Source organism: Otolemur garnettii, unplaced genomic scaffold (assembly GCF_000181295.1).
Source record: "Otolemur garnettii isolate 467f Iridium unplaced genomic scaffold, OtoGar3 scaffold00054, whole genome shotgun sequence".
Lineage (NCBI taxonomy): Eukaryota > Metazoa > Chordata > Mammalia > Primates > Galagidae > Otolemur > Otolemur garnettii.
The window spans coordinates 1,085,853-1,104,139 of NW_003852449.1; the positions used below are offsets into that span (position 1 = coordinate 1,085,853).

The 18,287-nt window shown below is 54.9% G+C and overlaps 1 protein-coding gene across 2 annotated transcripts in view; it reads right to left on the reverse strand.

Moving 5' to 3' along the window:
• The window catches only part of SAMD4A (sterile alpha motif domain containing 4A), an 85,775-nt gene that overhangs the window by 9,470 nt on the left and 58,018 nt on the right, over nt 1-18,287 (reverse strand). For both annotated transcript variants that reach the window (XM_023514478.1, XM_023514477.1), the window contains 4 exons: nt 14,554-14,672; nt 10,119-10,320; nt 8,392-8,518; nt 1,273-1,356 (listed from right to left, as the gene is read on the reverse strand). In XM_023514478.1, the coding sequence (XP_023370246.1) occupies nt 1,273-1,356; nt 8,392-8,518; nt 10,119-10,320; nt 14,554-14,672 (532 nt within the window). The remainder of the gene's footprint in view (nt 1-1,272; nt 1,357-8,391; nt 8,519-10,118; nt 10,321-14,553; nt 14,673-18,287) is intronic.

Here is an 18,287-nt window from a genome sequence, read left to right on the forward strand (position 1 = left end):
CGGAGGCCCTGGGAGGCTGGGCCCTCCTAGCAGTGAGAGTGAGTGGCTGTAGCCCCAGCCCTGATGTCACGGAGGCCCTGGGAGGCTGGGCCCTCTTAGCAGTGAGAGTCAGTGGCTGTAGCCCCAGCCCTGATGTCACGGAGGCCCTGGGAGGCTGGGCCCTCTTAGCAGTGAGAGTGAGTGGCTGTAGCCCCAGCCCTGATGTCATGGAGGCCCTGGGAGGCTGGGCCCTCCTAGCAGTGAGAACAAGTGGCTGTAGCCCCAGCCCCCCTCCTCTTAGTGCAGCCTTTGTCTGTCTCATGTTTGGTTTCAGAATGAGATCGTGTTTGCAGAGACTAAAAATCTAAAACCCCCTGGTCTGGAGAACCAAGCTGATGGCCACTTTCTCCCCACCACTACTGCGAGTGACCATCTGGCCCTCGATGTGAGGATGGGGCCCTCTCCGGGGTGGGGGATAAGTGCATCCAGACTGGGGGGACACTGAGAAGGCTCACGGAGGCCTCTCTGGGTCCCACCACTTGGAGCCTCCCAGAAGGGCAGGAAGGGGTGGGCATCGACCCTCATCTCCTCTGCTTGCCAAGTACCTACAAACATCCAGGCCTGGGGAAAGGTACTCGTCCAGTGCCCGGAGGGAGCTTACAGCTGCCCAGGGCTGCCATGACCACGCAGTCGGGAGCTCAGGGGTTCGCAGACCCCTGTCCTTGGCTTGGGCTGCTCATCCAACCTGACCCGTCCCTGTCACATGGCAAAGCACACCTCCGCCTGCTCGGGGCTCTAGGCGCCATGGAAGCCATTTGCAACAGGGAGACAAGAAAACAAGCAGGGGTTTTTGTTTCAAAATTCTATTTTTAGAGCAAGTTGGGATGTGCTTGGACCAGGCTGGGGGAGCAGTGCTGAGAAGGAAAGTGCCCAACGCCAGGTGAGATATTCCCACCGTGAACCACTGACAGCCCGACTCCCGCACCTCTGGAAGGAGCCTAGGACAACTACAGTGGTGTGACCCCAACATGCACTGTGGGCTGGAGCTCCCTGGGCACAGCTATGGTCTCTGGGTCCCTGACTCCCCTCCTGGAAAGGAGCAGGGCGTGGGGGCTGCCCCCCAGGGTGAAATTGGAAGAGGGCCTAACAGCACCCCAAGGCCACTCCTGCCTTGTCCCCTACCTCCCCTCCTGTCACCCTCCCATTCTCCTGAGCTGCTGCCAGAGTGCAGATGGCAGATGGCCACCAGTCCCCTGGTGCACGGTGACAAGGACATGGCGGCAGGACACTCACCTCCCAGGGCGTGCTCGGTCATACTGAGGCACAAGGACTCCAGTCTGTTGTTGATGTCGGGTTCAGTCACAGGAAGCTGAAATTCTGCAGAGGACACAGGGTTATGTTGGTGACAGGGACTTCAATGACAAAGAGAAAGTGTGCACAGTGCCACCAGGCTCTACTGCCAGTGTGAGGGTCCAGTACACCTCCCTCACTGTCAGGGTCAATCAGCCCCTGAGGTCTGTTTGACACACAGAGTTGGCTGTGAACATGGGCAGCTGGACAAGCCCATGACTAGAAATACCGGGTCAGAGTCTCTCCCTCCTGCCCACAGCCCTCCAACGGCCTCTCATCAGATGGGAGGCCAACCTCCTGCCATAGCCCCAGTCACACCCCCACCCGCTGCCTGCACACAGCTCTCCCTTCCCTCGCTCCCCCCACCACCCTGGACCCCAGGCTTTGCCAGTCACCTCCCTGCCCCCATACAGCTCTCCCCTCCCTCGCTCCCCCACCGCCCTGGACCCCAGGCTTCGTCAGTCACCTCCCTGCCCCCATACAGCTCTCCCCTCCCTCGCTCCCCCACCGCCCTGGACCCCAGGCTTCGTCAGTCACCTCCCTGCTCCCATACGGCTCTCCCCTCCCTCGCTCCCCCACCGCCCTGGACCCCAGGCTTTGCACTGCTGTCCCTCCTGGCCTCGGCTCGCTCTCTCCTGCCGACTTTGTTCAGTGAGTGTGAACAGCACTTCGTCCCACCACCCTCTCCCCCCACTTTATTCTCTGCAGAGACTTCCCCAACATCTGACACACTGTGTCTTTGTCTTCTGCCCCCGCCCAGCTGAGTGCTCACTTCACTAGGGAGGATGTACCTCTGCCCAGGGTGCCTGGGACCCGGCCTGGCACATTCTTGCTTCGTTACAGGGCTGAGGGAGGAAACGCACCCACTGTGGACACCTGTGACATGGGCCTTGGCCTTTGGCACACCCCACATGCATCTCCGTGGTGAGAAGGGGGAGGAAATGCTGGTGCAGCTGAGGGGAGCATGCTGGCAGGGGGGACTCCTGGGGGACAGGGAATCTCATGATTGCCTCCATTTTGGGCTTGGTGCCCACAGCTCAGTGGTTAGGGCACCAGCCACATACACTGGAGCTGGCGGGTTTGAACCTGGCCCAGGCCAGCTAAACAACAACGACAAATGCAACAACAACAACAAAAAGAGCCGGGTGTTGTGGCAGGTACCTTTAATCCCAGCTACTTGGGAGGCCGAGACAAGAGAATTGCTTAAGCCCAAGAGTTGGAGGTTGCTGTGAGCTGTGATGCCACCGCATTCTATGAAGGGCAACATAGTGAGTCTCTGTCTCAAAACAAAACAAAACAAAACAACAAAAAAACACGGTTCTGGGACAGGACAGTGTTCTCTGCTTCGTGTGTCAGCTCTTCTACTATCAGCCAGGAAGAGCCTCCTGTGACCCAAACCTCAGGCCAGTTCCCTTCTCCTTCACGTCTGCACACGGTGGGCAGGTGGGGCCAGAAAGAGATGGGAGAAGAAGCGGGAAAGAGGGAGGAGAGGAAGAGAAGGAGAAGGAGAAGAGAGAGGAGGGATGAGGGTGGTGGTTTGGTAGGACAGGAAGTCAGAACGATGGCTAAACCAAAGTGTGTGTTTGTCTTGATTAGCTGTCCTGAAGATCTCTGCAATCAAATTTCCCATTACCAGGTGGTTCTGAGGCAGATGTTGCTTCTGTCATTTAAAAATTTCAATGAGAAGGCTGGTGAATGGGTCACTGTGGGAAGCACGGGGAGCTGGGCAGGGCCTTCCTGACAAGCTGCCAGTTCACGTGTGGGGATAACTGAGCTCCCAGGGAGCTCCAGGGGAGGCAGCGGTGACATCCCCCTCCTGGTCCCCGCTAGCTGCTCTTAGAGTAGGGTCAGGGCGATCAGAAAATCCCAGAGGGAAGAGATTTTAGTATTTTCACCCATTCATGTGAAAATCATATGCATGCAAAAATTAGCAGTCTTTAGGGTGTGAAATCTATAAAATAGAAACACAATTTTATATATAGCGAGTTAGCAAATATGAAAAAAAAAACAAACCTCAGCAATTACAGCCATCCATATGCTCATTGTGAGACTTAGTTTACTCTCCAGCACTCCCCTTTAAACAAACACTGTGGAGAGATTCGGATAAATAAAGATGCTCGACATTTGGAGAGAAGAGTTTCAGCTGCAGGATTTCTTGCCAACACGCAGCAAAATGCCATTTTCCGAGCCTGGGATTGCGTGTTCCAAAGAGGGGGCTGAGAGATGCAGGGCTCTGCGTTCTCAGATCCCCGTCCTGGCGGATGCTCTTTTAGGTGGGAAGTGGGGCGCCCGCTCCCCTCCCTGCCTGCCCGCCCAGAGTGCGGCAGCCAGGACCCACTCGGCGCTCAGAGAGGCTCCAGGAAACCTAAAGTCTTAGGAGAAGCCCATATGTTCCACCTCAGAGTTTCCCAATAGTGTGACTTCTTAATTGTGTGTTTGATAAAAACAGATCCAAGAAACCTCGCAGCATGTGCTAGACGGAGGGAGGCCAGTTAGAGAACAGCTCCCATCTCAGGCCGAGACCCTCAGCTGAAGTGCGAGGTGGAGCGAGGCCAGTTAGGCAGAGAACAGCTCCCATCTCAGGCCGAAACCCTCAGCTGAAGCCTGGTGGGCAGAGCTCTCCCCAGAACTCCCAAGGGGCACGTTTACCTCCAGGCCAAGGCTTGCTGGGTCTCCTGCTAAGCCTGAGGGCTCACATCATTTGTCCCAAGCCCCCCGACTGTCACAGGTGGGTGGCACTGTCGGGAGGAAGACGTCTCTTAAATGGACTTAGTTATGAAGCTTAGATGAAGTCTTCAGGAATTCTTTTCCTAGGATTTAGTGAGGATCAATCCCAACCTCTGGGATCCCCAGGGTCTAGGCCAGTGGTTCTCAACCTGTGGGTCACGACCCATAGGAATTGTGAGAACCACTGGTGTAGGTGGACTTGACACTTTATAATTGTATCTTTTCAGAAGTCCCACGTGGACCAGTGGTGCAGCGTTCTGGGGTCAGGAAGCCCCCGGAGGGAGCAGCAGGCCTCCCTGATGAGTGGCCACACGGCTTGTGACACAGTGACCGTCCCTCTGTGGAGGCCTCACATGCGTGGCACCTGTGGTGTGGTTTCGGGGCTCTTTCTCCAAGGTGTTGAGGGTTAGGCGCTGGCTTCAGAATAAGAGGTGGGCAGGACATTCTAGGGAAAGCCTTTAGAATCCTACTTTCTACAAGGAAAGCTGAGGCTTCTCTGTTGAGTAGCTAGAAAGGTCAGTGTCTGGTTGGGGGGGTGTGGGAAGGAGAGCAAGGAAGATGTGCAGCCAAGAAGGGGCACGGAGACAGAGACGGAGACAGAGACGGAGACAGAGATGGAGACAGGGACGGAGACGGAGACGGAGACGGAGACAGGGACGGAGACAGGGACGGAGACAGAGACAGGGACGGAGACGGAGACAGAGACGGAGACAGGGACGGAGACGGAGACAGAGATGGAGACGGAGACGGAGACAGAGATGGAGACAGGGACGGAGACAGAGACGGAGATGGGGACGGAGACGGAGACCGGGACGGAGACAGGGACGGAGACGGAGACGGAGACCGAGACGGGGACAGAGACGGAGACGGAGACAGAGACAGGGACGGAGACAGAGACGGGGACGGGGACGGGGACGGGGACGGAGACGGAGACAGGGACGGAGATGGAGACGGAGATGGAGACAGGGACGGAGATGGAGATGGAGACGGAGACGGAGACAGGGATGGAGACGGAGACGGAGACGGAGACAGAGACGGAGACAGGGACGGAGACAGAGACGGAGACGGAGACGGAGACAGGGACAGGGACGGAGACGGAGACAGGCGGCGAGGAACGCGAGGGCCAATGAGAGAGGGAGGAGGCAGGTCAGAGCAGAACTGGCAGGGAGAGGAGACAGAGCCACCATCCTGGTGCGTGTCACCCCTTGTCCCCTGCACTCTGGGAGGACCAGCTTACTGCTTCTTACTCATCCCAGAGGCCAGTAAGAGAAACAACTGAAGATGGCTTGTTCAGGAGAAGAGCAGAAATCTGCCCGAGGGGCCTCCAAGGAGCCTGCATAGCACATAGATTCAGGAAAGAGGGCAGTGTCCTGTGAGTCTGAGCACCGTGGCACACAGTGGGGCTGGGCAGCGTCCTGTGAGTCCGAGCGCCGTGGCACGCAGTGGGGCTGGGCAGCGTCCTGTGAGTCTGAGCGTCGTGGCACACAGTGGGGCTGGGCAGCGTCCTGTGAGTCTGAGCGTCGTGGCACACAGTGGGGCTGGGCAGCGTCCTGTGAGTCCAAGCACGGTGGCACACAGTGGGGCTGGGCAGTGTCCTGTGAGTCTGAGCGTCGTGGCACACAGTGGGGCTGGGCAGCGTCCTGTGAGTCCAAGCATGGTGGCACACAGTGGGGCTGGGCAGTGTCCTGTGAGTCCAAGCGCCGTGGCACACAGTGGGGCTGGGCAGCGTCCTGTGAATCCGAGCGCCGTGGCACACAGTGGGGCTGGGCAGCGTCCTGTGAATCCGAGCGCCGTGGCACACAGTGGGGCTGGGCAGCGTCCTGTGAGTCTGAGCACAGTGGCACACAGTGGGGCTGGCTCTGGCCCGGGCCTCTCCATCTTCTCTGAGGATGTTTGAATCATCCCTCCTCTTACTGGAATGAAGCATCCTTAGACACACCATAGTTCTCCAGATTTGTCCAAGCCTTTTAAAGAGGATTCTTTGAAGCCATCTGTTGGCCAGGAGGAAACCCCTACATTGCCGGTGATGCTGTCTTCTGCATAGTCACCTACATTTCGTGCTGTCGCTCCGTGTGTGTGTGAAGGTAGAACCCCCTCCTGTCTTCCTGACTTTGCTGTCCCGATGTGCTGCCTTCAGTCCAGTCCCAGTGCCTGGCCCCCAACCCCCAGTCCCTGCAGGTGACCAGGTGGTGCTGCTCCGTGTGGAAAGGCGCCCCTGTGGAGGGGGGTACCCTGCTTCTCCAGGACAAGCCTTCAGCTGCACCTGGCTTGGGGTCAGAGAAGCTGCCTCTTCGGAAAGCTGGGAAATTCTCAGTGATGTGTGGCCTTGACACCCAGCGTGTGCTCAGAGCAGCAAGGGGGCACTTGCAGCCCTGAGCCAGGCTGAGGAGCTGCGGCCTGTGACCCAGCAGGAGCTCTCTGTGCTGGGCGAGTGCTCCCTGGTTCATGTGCAGTCAGGAAACCCGGAGGGGCCTTCTCCCCATGCTTCAGCTGTTCTTAGGAACGCTGTGGCTTGTCATGGCCTTGTTGGAGGTGGGTTTGTACTGCTTGGGCAAGAGATTAATTTAAAAAAATAAAACAGAACCACTCCTAGGGGTTCCTGAGTCCAGAAGGCAAAGCATGACATTTGTAGACTTGCAGGTAACTACCTTGTAGGAAAACTGAGAACTGCTGTACTATTTAAATGGTTGCCCCTGGAACCTGGGGATGTGAGCAAAGAGAGACAGTCACTTTTCCTTTGAGCTCTTCGAATTGTTCAATTCTTTAACTGTGGCAACAAGAGGCTTCATAGGAAAGAAGTGAAAACGATCGTAGGTTCATAGCTGCCCTGAACATGAGCCAGGCTCATGGCACTGCTGGGAACCAGTGGACAGGAAACCAAGGGTCGATTCAACAGCTCCAAAGCACTTGGGGCCGGCCCTGCTCTTAGAAAGTGGACTCTCTAGGCCTGGACTTCCCAGCTAAGATGGGGAAAACTCGGGGAAGGTACAGCAAGAGAAAAAGGGAAGGACTAAGAGCTGGGCAAAGGGCAGAAAGGAAAACACAAAGAAGGCCCCATGTCCTAGGGCTGAGGCGAGCAGTCCCTCTTCCAGGGCCTCTGTGGCCATGAGACTCGGGGCTGCCCTCCAGGGACTGGGGTCAGGGACAGGATTACGGCATGAGAACAGGATGGGAGGAGATGGCCCAGGGAAAAGGCCTTCCCAAGTTCAGGTTTTATAGCTGTCCTTCCAGGAAGGAAAACAGCTACAGCTATAGGAGTGGAGAAAGGAACTTTGGAACATGAGCAAGTTGGAGACTTAGGGACCTGGACCACAAGGCAGGGACTCCTTCTCCTTAGATCCTTTCCCTTGGCGGGTCCTCTTCCTCCCAGACTCTCCTTTCTCTCCTCCTCACACCCACTGCCCTGCTCCCAGTCTCCCCACTGAGTGTGGCCAGAGTCCTGGCTCCTTGGCTCCTCAGCATTGGGTTCATAGCCCCCACTATGTGCTACAATCTTTTATGTCTCCCATGGTCTCCTCTCTGCCCCTTTGGCCAGACCCTTCAGCCTGGCCACAGGCTCCAGCACACACAGCGGCACCTGGGGCTTTGCAGGCTTCCCCTGCCTCCGCACCCTTCCCCTTGAAGCTCAGCTCCACTTCTAAGAAGCTTCCTTGCCCACCCCGTCCACAGTGGTGCGTTTCTCCCTTGAACTCCTACAAGGCTTACTGTATGGACTGTCTGTGCATCTAGGGCGGGGACCTGCTCACAGGTGCACACGTCTCTGCTTGCTTGCCTGAGGTGGATACCCTGCTGTGTGGCTGTGCAAACTCTCAGGGTCTGATGGGTCACTCCTGCACACAGAGGACTCAGGCATCAGTTGTACACATTCTGGCCACTCTGCTTTAGTGGCACAGCAGGAATGGACTTAAGTGTGCCAAGCTGCCCTTTAACCGAGTCAAAGAAAGATGTTCAGCTGATCTAACAGTCATGGCTTTGCAAGACAAGCCCATACTGGTGGTGCTCTCAGTCCCAGCAAGGCCGAATTTTCTTTCCCTCTGTCTTATTCTTTCTCTACACACACACACACACAGAGCACATGAACCCCCCATCTCCCCAAAAGTCTTCTGGTGATATCTGTTGTAATCAATCCTGACTAGTATCAAAAATATCCCATCAGATTGCAACTGGCTCCCAGTCAAGCCGCTGTCCGTGTTGGCAGGGCACGGTTTAAAATGGAAAGGCTCCTATAAGCTCGAAAGAATGCTGTGACAGCAAGGTTAAGCTCCTTCCGGCTGGGCTCATGGGCCGTTTGGTGTCCCAGCCTCCCTCCCCATCAAGGAGGAGCCGCGCGCCTACCCGGCTGCTGGAACATGAGTGCGCTCTGTGGGGACGTGTGCACCGGCAGCGAGCGGGTCCTCTGCACGGAGCTGTGGGTGCGGCTGGGCATGCTGTTGCTGCCACTGGGGTTGGCAAACCAGAGGTTCTAGCGAGAAAAGCAAAAAGAAGGACCTTGTTAGTCCACAGCCCTGGGACGGAAGCGGAGCTGCCACCAGAACTCAGGAGGCAACTGTCCCCCCAGAACTCTCTGCTAATGTCTCCAAAGGGTTTGCAGGCCAGGGTCCCATGTGCACGTTTATAGAGAGAGGGTTTCTTTAATTTCATTTTTGATTCTTTTGAGCCACAGTCTCACTTTGTCATCCTGAGTAAAGTGCTGTGGTGTCATAGCTTACAGCAACTTCCAACTCCTGGCTCAAGATCCTCCTCCCTCAGCCTCCCAAGTAGTTGGGACCGCTGACATCCAGCTAACTTTTCTGCCTTTTTTTTTTTTTTTAAGTAGAGATGGGGTCTTGCTCTTGCTCAGGCTGGTTATAAACTCCTGAGCTCAGGGGATCCTCCTGCCTCGGCCTTCCAGAGTGCTGGGATGACAGGAGGGAGCCGCTGGGGCCGTTTGCCACGTCTTCCTGCCCCTTGGCCTCACTCTAAGTCTCAGCTTTATCTGGACACCACTCTCCCTCAGCGTCTCACTTTTTTGCCATTTGTTGCTTTTGCTTTTTCCTGACTTTCCTAGGAAATGGGGGAGTTCTGTAAATGCTTCTAGGAACAGCACAAACTATTTCAGGGCTCTCTTTTGATTTTCCTTTTGAGATTCTTATAAATTTATTCCAAAGCAAGGGGGACGAAAAGCAGCCAATCTCAGCCAGGAGCGAGTGGTGCAGCTCAGCCGCTGTGGCCTGGCAGAGCCTTCTCTTGGGCTCCTCTGTGCCTGGGGCCGTGGTCAGACCTCAGGGCTTTTTGATCCTGTGCTACATCCCCAGGGAGTAAATTCGCCTTCTTGCACAGAGCTGCCTTCCTATTTTTAAGCCCACCTGTCATCCTTCAGTTTCTCAGTCCTGTTATGTCCCTCCATACCTAGCTCAACCTGCAGAGACCCTCCTGAGGGGAGGCTTATGGGCAGGCAGGATCCCTGGGCAGGGCAGGCTCAGGGCCTGGGACCAGAGCTGGAGAGTGGTGGGGCAGGGAAGCCAACTTCCTGAACTGAAAGTGGTGGTTCTCCCTCTGCTGGCCTCTCACAACTCTGTCATGGCTGGGCCATGACAAGGGAGCTGTTTGCCACGGATCAAAAGGCAAAGGAAGTTCCTAAATATTTGGGCTACTCCAGACCCCAGATCACAGGAGGTGCCCTGTGATCAGGGCAGAGAAGAAACCGGGCTTGCATTTCTTTGAAAGGCCGTCCACTGCAGGGCCCCTAGGCTTAGGTGGTCCTCAGAACAGGGTTAGCACAACTCTGGGGTAGTTTCACTCCCACAGAAACAGCACAAAAGATTTCGGTTATCCCTGAGGCCTGGGGACAGTTGCCCTGAATCTAGTTCCCCGGACATCTCTCCCACCTTGGGGTCACGTGGCGGGGGCCCCCCTCTTCCTCTCCCTGGGCAGCAGCCCTGAATTTAGTTCCTCGACCTTCCTCCCACCTTGGGGTCACCTGGCAGGGCCCCCCTTCCCTGAGCAGTAGCCCTGAATTTAGTCCCCTGGCCTCCCTCCACCTTGGGGTCACCTGGCGACCCCCACCCCCTGGCAGCACAAACCTGTCTCCCCTGCTTCATGATGGTGGGGTTGGCTGCAGGGCTGCGCTGGTTGGAGCTGACGAATCCACTGGTGCCCAGGAGGCCCAGGCGGGCAGAAGGGACACTCCGGGAGGGAATCTGGTACTGACGCGGGTTCCGCCTGCCCATGCCGCTGCCCACAGAGCCCGCCGTGGGGAGGGAGTTGGACTGCCCAAAACCGCGACTGTGAGGCCAAGGGAGAGAACCAGAGGGTCAGTCACTGCTCGGCCTGCCTGGCTGCTGCCTGCAGGTGCTACCCGGGGCTTGCTCACAAGCTGACTGCTGTGTGGCCTTTAGGGAGCTCTGTGCCAGCCCAACACTGTGATGGAGATCGCGGGGCCTGTGACGGGCACCGTCCTGGGACCTCTACATCATTCTTCAATCCTTGCAACAGCCCTGTGAGGTGGTGCTGGCCCCAAACAGTGAACAGCCCGTGGAGGAGGAGCACGGAGGTTTAGCAACGTCCCAAGGTGGCAGGGCCAGGGATGGGCCCAGGCACTTCGCTGGTCTCCTGCTACAGTCGCCTCCCCTGAGTGCTTTGCCTTTGAGGCAGCCACACAGCAAGAAAGCACAGAGCCAGGACTGGAATGGGGCCTGACCCTGTCCCCAAGGCCCGTGCTCCTTCCTTTCTGCTGGAGTCTGTTCCTGGTCTCTCTATCCGTGAGGCAGACATGGAGAGTCCTGAAGCCCCCTGAGCACCATGCCTGTCCTCTCAGTCCTGGGGTCCCCAGCCCAAGCCAGCTCCAGGCACAGTAAATGTAGGTTGAATGAGCCAAGAATTAGTCTCTGCTGTCATGATGCGGCCCCATCTGCAGGGCCAGGGACAGGAGGACACAGATGGTGACTGATGCTGGCAAGGGCTCTGGCCCTGGGACACACACTGCCCCTGCTCCACAGACCTCCCTGCAGCCCAGACATGTGGAGGGGAGGCCGAGGTCCCACCCTGCTCCGATGGGCCCACACAGGGGAGGCCCCTGCTGTCACATGCAGGTTGGACCATTCCATGAGGGCGGGTGACCTCAGCATGGAAGAACTCTCTTCTCCAACTAACTGCTCAGGTCTGGGAGGCTGTGCGGCAGCCAGCAGGGTTCCAGGGACCAGCACATTCTTTCTAAGAGGAGTCAGCTTCAGTTGGTTATGTTGGAGTCAAGCTGCTCTACCTCCAATGGCCACAAGATGGAACAGACTTGCTTTTCCAGCCACATGGGAGGTTTGTTCCAGACCAGCCAGGAGACTCCAGCAAGCAGGCTGACGTAGTTTAACCAGTTGAGGGGGACCAGGGGCCTGCAAAACCCTCACTTCCTGCGATGAAGGGAGAGCCGGGCAGGGCTCAGAGCAGTCCCTCTTCCGCCCGGGATTCCTGTGGTTCCTGGGGAGGGAAGGAGAGGCCGGAGGACTCTGCCTGCATCTCCACTCCCAGGCTCTTGTGGACACCAAGAGTGTTTGGGATTCTGGTCACAAGACCCTAAAAATGTGGTAAAGAGGAAGATGTGGGCTCTTGGTCTCTGTTTTTCTCATCCTTTCTTCACCCCCTTATTCCTTTTTTATTGAGGTTTAAGATTTTTGGTTTATAGGGAGAAACTGAGGCCAGGGAGGTAGAACTGATTCCGGGTAGTCAGAGAGACCTCCTTGGAAGGACGATCTGAGAGCACCAACTGGTAGAGACAAGGGCTCGGGTGGTATTTTGGCTTTGTTTTTGAACTACGAAACTCATCCTTTTGTCTCTGAATTTGGAATTTTGGCCACCTGGTATCCTGCTAAGATTTTTCCTTATTTAGTGTGGATGGAGATTACTCACCCTCCTTTTTGGTTGGAGTTTTAGGAAGTTATTTCATATGTAAAACACAGAGTCAATGAGTGAAGCTGAAATGATTTGTACTTCCAGGAAGCCACGACTTGTTCTTAAGCAATGTGATGTGGGCAGGGGATTCTCCTACGGGCTACTTAGTCACTGGGGAAGAGAGGGGAGCAGGGGCTCCCGGAATGAGGACTTGGATGTGGATTAGGGGGTGCAGAGCCCAGAACATTTTGGGACAGGACATGATGGAGGAGGCGATGTCATCTTTCTGCTGACAGCGGGTCCCTTGCTGCCCTGTCCTTTGTTGGTTTTTGAAAGCCAGATTTGCTGAGGGCTGCCAGAGTGCCAGCTTAGGTCACTCAGACCGCTGAGCTTAGTGAAATCATCATGGGTTCTGGGCAGAGAGCAAAGTGCCCAAAGTAACTTTTCCTTCCTCATCCTCCTACTCTGCCTTTCTAAGTATGATTTCATCACATTGAAATGCATGAAAAGTCCTTGCTAAAATAACATTAATCAGAACCAGTTACTCAGGGATTTGTGATAATTCAAGCAGGGGCTGGGCTGCAGCTACCTTTGTATTATCAGAGAAGTGGATCTTCAAAGCAAATTAATAGCATGAAAAGATCCCAGAGGAAACCGTTTGAGTACAAAATATCTTGTAGCATTTCAGTAACATCCTGTTGGACTTCTGTCATCGATGACTGAATTCATTCTTATCTAATCAATGGAGATGCCACCAGGGCACCAACCCGGTTGCCTAATCCAAGCGTTAGTTACGCCCCAGGGAGCTGGGCAGGGTCTGAAGCAGAGGAACTTTCCGAAGAGGAGCAAAGAGCTTAGAAACCATCTGCATCGTCAGCTGCTGGTGCTTTCCTCCTCTGGGAACCCATGTTCTGAGAGGCACCTGGAGCCTCCTCATTCTACTAGGGAGAATTGCCCTCTTGGAGATATGAGGATGGAGATGATATTTGCAGGAGCTTTGGACTGGAGGCCCACACTGCCCTTGATCCCAGGCTCTCCCTGCAGCACAGGCCACACAAAGGCCGAGAGGCCTGCTTCTCCTGGGTCCACGTGGGGAGGCCACTGGGGCCACTTGCAGGTGCTGGAGCATCCAGCGGGTCCAGCATCCTCCGCACAGAAAATGCCCGTCTTTTCCAACACGTCCTTGGTCTGGGAGGCTGCATGGCAGCCAGCAGTGGTGCAGAGACCAGCACATTCTGAGGATTTCTGCCTCAGAAAGGAGATGCCTGAGCTGGGAGCAGGCCTTACCTTTCATCTGGGCCACCAGAAATCCTCAGGGTACAGAGGTGGGCCAGCCCAACCTGCCAGGGGCTGGTGACTCCAGAGGGCTCAGGGCCAGGGAGCTGGCAGTGCAGAGTGGGGCTCTGTCTGACCAGTCTCCTCTGCACTTCAACCTGAGCCCATGAGAGCAGCCGGACTTCCGTGGGGGTCAAGGGCATAAAGCCTGAGCCAGCCTGCCTGGTCCAAATCCTGGATGCCACTGCCCACCAACTCATCTGTAAACTGGTGTCAACAAGCAGCTCTACTGCACATGGCTGTTGCAAGGATTTGATGTAGCAACACTTTAAAGTGTCTGGATACCAGCTGGCATGTAGTAAGGGCTAAATAAATGTTTAATAAATAAGTGTTATATATGCCAGAATGTGATCCCTCTCCAATTTTAAAATTAATATTTTATGATGACTTTTTATAAACTCCAATTGGCCTTATCACCCTTCAAGATAAGACGAGGTAATGTTTTAAGACACACTTATACAAACATATGCCCCAAATGTTAGCAACACAGGCAGAGAGATTCTAATGGGCACTGAGAAATGAAATGAGTTCAGAATCCTTTAGGTGCAAGGATAGAAATTATCATTTGTCTGCTAGTGTTTTAAATGTAAAATACAGTGCTGATGTGTCAGGGTCTTTGCACTGACACTCACTAGCTTTCCAGTGATTCCTAAGTCAACCCTCCCCCCCCCCACTTAATTTCTCCTACAAATTTTCACTGCAGTTCACTTTTAATATGCAATTGGATTCTTCAATTTAAAACCACATTAAGGTAATGGGCTCTAAAGCACACCCAGGCTTATTTTTAACTGCCTTCAAGAAGCCGAATACTATGAAAAATCAAGAATGGTGTTTCTGCTCCACTACAAGGCTGCAGCTCAGACCAAAATAGCCCAGCACTGGGCTCCTCACCCTGCCACCGACTATAATTAGTTCATCTGCAGCTCAAAGGGAGAAGAGAAATTACACTACCACTTAAGGTGCTGATGGAACAACCCATTTTTGTCCCGTCAGTCCCCTTCATTGTGGTAAACCACCGAGCGTTTCGCTGCCATTCACCAAATGACAGCCGCCCTCCCCTCCTGTGTCCGTGGGACTCCTACCAGCATTTGGCAGTGTAAATTGAGTCACACACGCTCCTTCAGATCTGCCTCAGGGAATGCTGCCTCTCGCAGTCTTCTCCCAACCCCACCTGTTTAAGGAATGTGATGTGGAACCGCCACCTGGCATCTTCACGAATGAGGGATGGTGCCCGCCCATATTCCTGCCCCGAGACCCCAGTGGGAACCACCACGCGTTACAAAGAACGAACCCCCAACATACTTTCTTTGCTGTCGATATCCTGATATGTCTAGAAGGGTTTTCCGAGGGAAAGACCGAAAGAGCTTCTGCACCTGCTGTTTCCATGACAACAGTCTTTTTTTCTGTGTCTCTGTAAATGCCTGCAAAAACAAACAGGACTTTTAAATAAATGGGTGCCTGCCGCAGCCTGGCACGAGGGGGAGGAGCATGTGCTTGATGGGGAAACATCAGTGTCCCTGCAGCTGCCATTTCTTTACCTGTCTCCCACCTGGTCCAAACAGACTGGTGCATGTGGGGTCAGTTTAATTTGGAAGATGCCTGTCCTGAAAAGTCAAGTCACCTGACACTGAAGGAGTCCCCAAGGTGCACGCACTCCACTGGGCTGCGTTGCTGGGCAGACCCACGCCTGCTCTCCTCTCCTCTCACCTCCATGCTGGACTCTGTTTATCAACCAACAGTGAATTGCGGCGACACTGACTGCCAAACACTGGCTCTTGTGGGCTGCTGTATTTTTTATGATCAATGGATATTCTGAACCACTCCAAAGATCAATCTGTTTCATGCTGTGTGTCCCCCTGCACTCTTGTCTCTCTGTGGCGTGCTCTCTGTGATCCGGGACCTGGCTGAGAATCTCCAATAAGGGGGGGTGCTCTAGAACACCCCAGGGCACCAGTCCTGATGGGACCCTTGCCCACAGTTTGGGGCGGGGGGAGACCTGATGCCTTCTCACGTCTTCCCAGTGAAGCTGCTCGGCGGGGACGCTTTGCTGCCTCCCTCGTGTTCTGTGGCACACAGCCTTTGCACTCACCTCGGCCTAGGGAAGGACTTTACATGGGTTTTGAGTGCCCAAAGCAGGGAACTTCAAATTCACCACGTGAGGAGATAGTGGAGATGTATGTCCTCCCACATGCTCAGACTTGATTTAATGGCTCTGGAGGGCTGTCTAGGGGGTCTGTGTCTGCAACAGGTGGCTGGGTAATTCCGCTGCAGGTGGGGCTGACATGGTAGCCCTGATGCTGAGACCCCCACATGATATACGGAACCCCCGGTGAAAGCCCAGAACTGTGGCCTAGACCGTGTGGCTGACTGCTCAGCAGCAATGGAGATATGATTCCCGAGAAATTTTGTCAATAGGCATGAAATCCTTTAAGTAGGAATAAAATATTACTTAGAGTAACAGGCTAAATGACTTGTTCCCATAAATGAAACAGATTCCTTAAATGGAGAAAAAAGTGGACAGCTTAATTTTCTCCTGATGATGCTTAATCTTTAAGACCTAAATGCAGGCTCTCTCTGTGTACAAAAGCAAAGGGTATTAATCATCCTGAGGAAATATCTCTGACGACTCACAAACCCCTTCCTCCTCAGCGGCCGGCCGTAAGAGCAGTCAGTGAGAAGGGCTGCCAGCTGGAGGCCAGGGAGCCACATTGGAGGAAGGAACATAGCCCCGCGGGTGGGCAGGGCCCGACACTGCAAGGCTGCTCAGTCATTGGTGACGCTCCCTGAATGTCCCTACAAACCCAGCCAGGGGCAAACATTCCTGCCAGCCTAATAAGGGTAGAAGATAGATCCTGCTTACACTGGCATAGCAGCCAGATGCTGAGTGAGGACACAGACAAGGCCTCCGGTCAGCAAGACAGCGGGAGGACAGTCTGGCCTGTGGGTTCCAGGAAGGATCTGGACGCAGACGGGCAGGGCTTGAACCCTGTGTGGCCAGTTCTTCTACCCAAGACTCAGTTTCCTCCAGAATGGAGGATAGCAGTCTGTCCCACAGAGGGGTGTTGTTAGTGAAATGACACAGGAAAAGTTCTCAGAGGCTCGGTGCCAGTGGCTTAGTGAGTAGGGCGCCAGCCACATACACCAAAGCTGGCAGGTTCAAGCCCGGCCTGGGCCTGCTAAACAACAATGACAACTACAACTAAAAATAGCCGGGCGCTGTGGTGGGTGCCTATGGTCCCAGCTCCTTGGGAGGCTGAGGCAAAGGAATTGCTTAAGCCCAAGAGTTGGAGGTTGCTGTGAGCTGTGATGCCACATCACTCTACTAAGGGCAACACAGTGAGACTCTGTCTCAGAAAAAAAAAGTGCTCAGAGCTCTTAGAATGCACCTTGCTCTGGCTGACAGCTCCCCACATGCTACATGTGCGGGCTCCAACCAGGTCTCTCTGGCTGGCTGGACCAGCCTTTTGCTGGCGGTCTCATGGACCAGCCGTTTGCTGGTGACCTCCAGGTGCTCCTCACATGTGGTATTTAACTGCGACCTTTAGCTTCACCCAGGCACAAAGCAAATGACTTCAAGATCTGAAAATTGCAGCCTGAGTTGCAGACAAACTGAAGGACAGCTGGCCTCAGTTTCCAAGGGGCAAAAGCAATTGGCTCACTCCATAGATGTGCTTTCCAGACGTCACTGCACACAGGACGGCACATGGTGCCCATGGTGGACATGCTTACGCCTCTGCAGAGAGCCCAGCCCAGTCTCCGTCACAGGGGCACCAGGCTCAGATAACCCAGGGCTGCAGACGGGAGCGAGGCCTCTGCAGTGCTGACTTAGTGGTGGCCAGTTCTTCTCAGTGGGAGGTGCTGAGCCACAGCACTGCGGGTTGGTCACAGGCGACTCTGGGGATTTCTGAAAATGCCTCCTATGCTGTAGAGGGCGCTCCTCTATAGTTCACGGTACCTGATACCCCACCACGCCCCCGGGGCGGACTGGGGAGCAACTTCCTTGGGGCCCTGGTGGGCAGGGGGCTGCATGCCTGGACACCGCCCAGATACCCCCAGGATGACTTCAGAGTCCTCTGCCCCATGAGGCCTGCATCAGGAAGTCTGCCTGGAGGAAGGCAGCCACGATGCACCCCAAGTTTATGTGCTGGGGTGAGAAGGCTTCAGGGCAAGAGCCTGTCTTTCTAGAACCTCCTCAAGACACAGCAAAGGGGCAAGAGGCCCCCGTTGTAATCCAGGACTCATAGAGACTGGTCTTCGATGTGAAATTGAGAACTTCCCTGACCTCCCTTTCATTACTCTAGAGCAGTGATCTCCAACCCGTGTGCCATGAAAAATTGTAAAGGTCATTAATTAAGTTATTCTTGAAAGAAGTTCAAAGAATAGTAAGTACATTCCTTTTTTACTCTTTGTTTGATCAACATAATTTAAATGTGCTGTGGAAGTTTAACTATAGGTTCAAGTGTGCCGTGAGATAAAAAAGCTTGAAAGTCACTAGTTGGTCGCTTTGTCCCTGGGGAGGAAGGGAGGTGTGCTGGCTTCATCAACCCCTTCCCAGATTCTGGCCAGCCAACCTTCCTCCTGGACAGAGGCTGTGTCTCCGTGGGCCTCACAGGAAAATCATTCAGATGCTTCTCCTCTCTCTTGAACTAAACTAATGCTGAAAAGCCCTGACTGACGTTTTCCCTTCCGCAGCAGCAGGCAGGCCTCTGCTCCTGACCGTTGCTCGGGCCAGCACCTCCCTGCCTGTGATTCCACCTGTGAGGGGCCCTGCCTAAAGCCACTTGTGCTCCAGATCACTTGGGGCCACCAAGAAGGAAAAAGGGAAAGAGGTGAGAGCTGGGGCCCCCCAGGGGGACAAGGCGTTTGGCAGAGAGCCAGGGTGCCCAGGGGGATGTGGTGTCCGGCAGAGAGCCAGGGTGCCCAGGCATCCTGTAGAGAGCTAGGGGGATGAGGTGTCCAGCAGAGAGCCAGGGTGCCCAGGGGATGAGGTGTCCAGCAGAGAGCCAGGGTGCCCAGGGGGATGAGGTGTCCAGCAG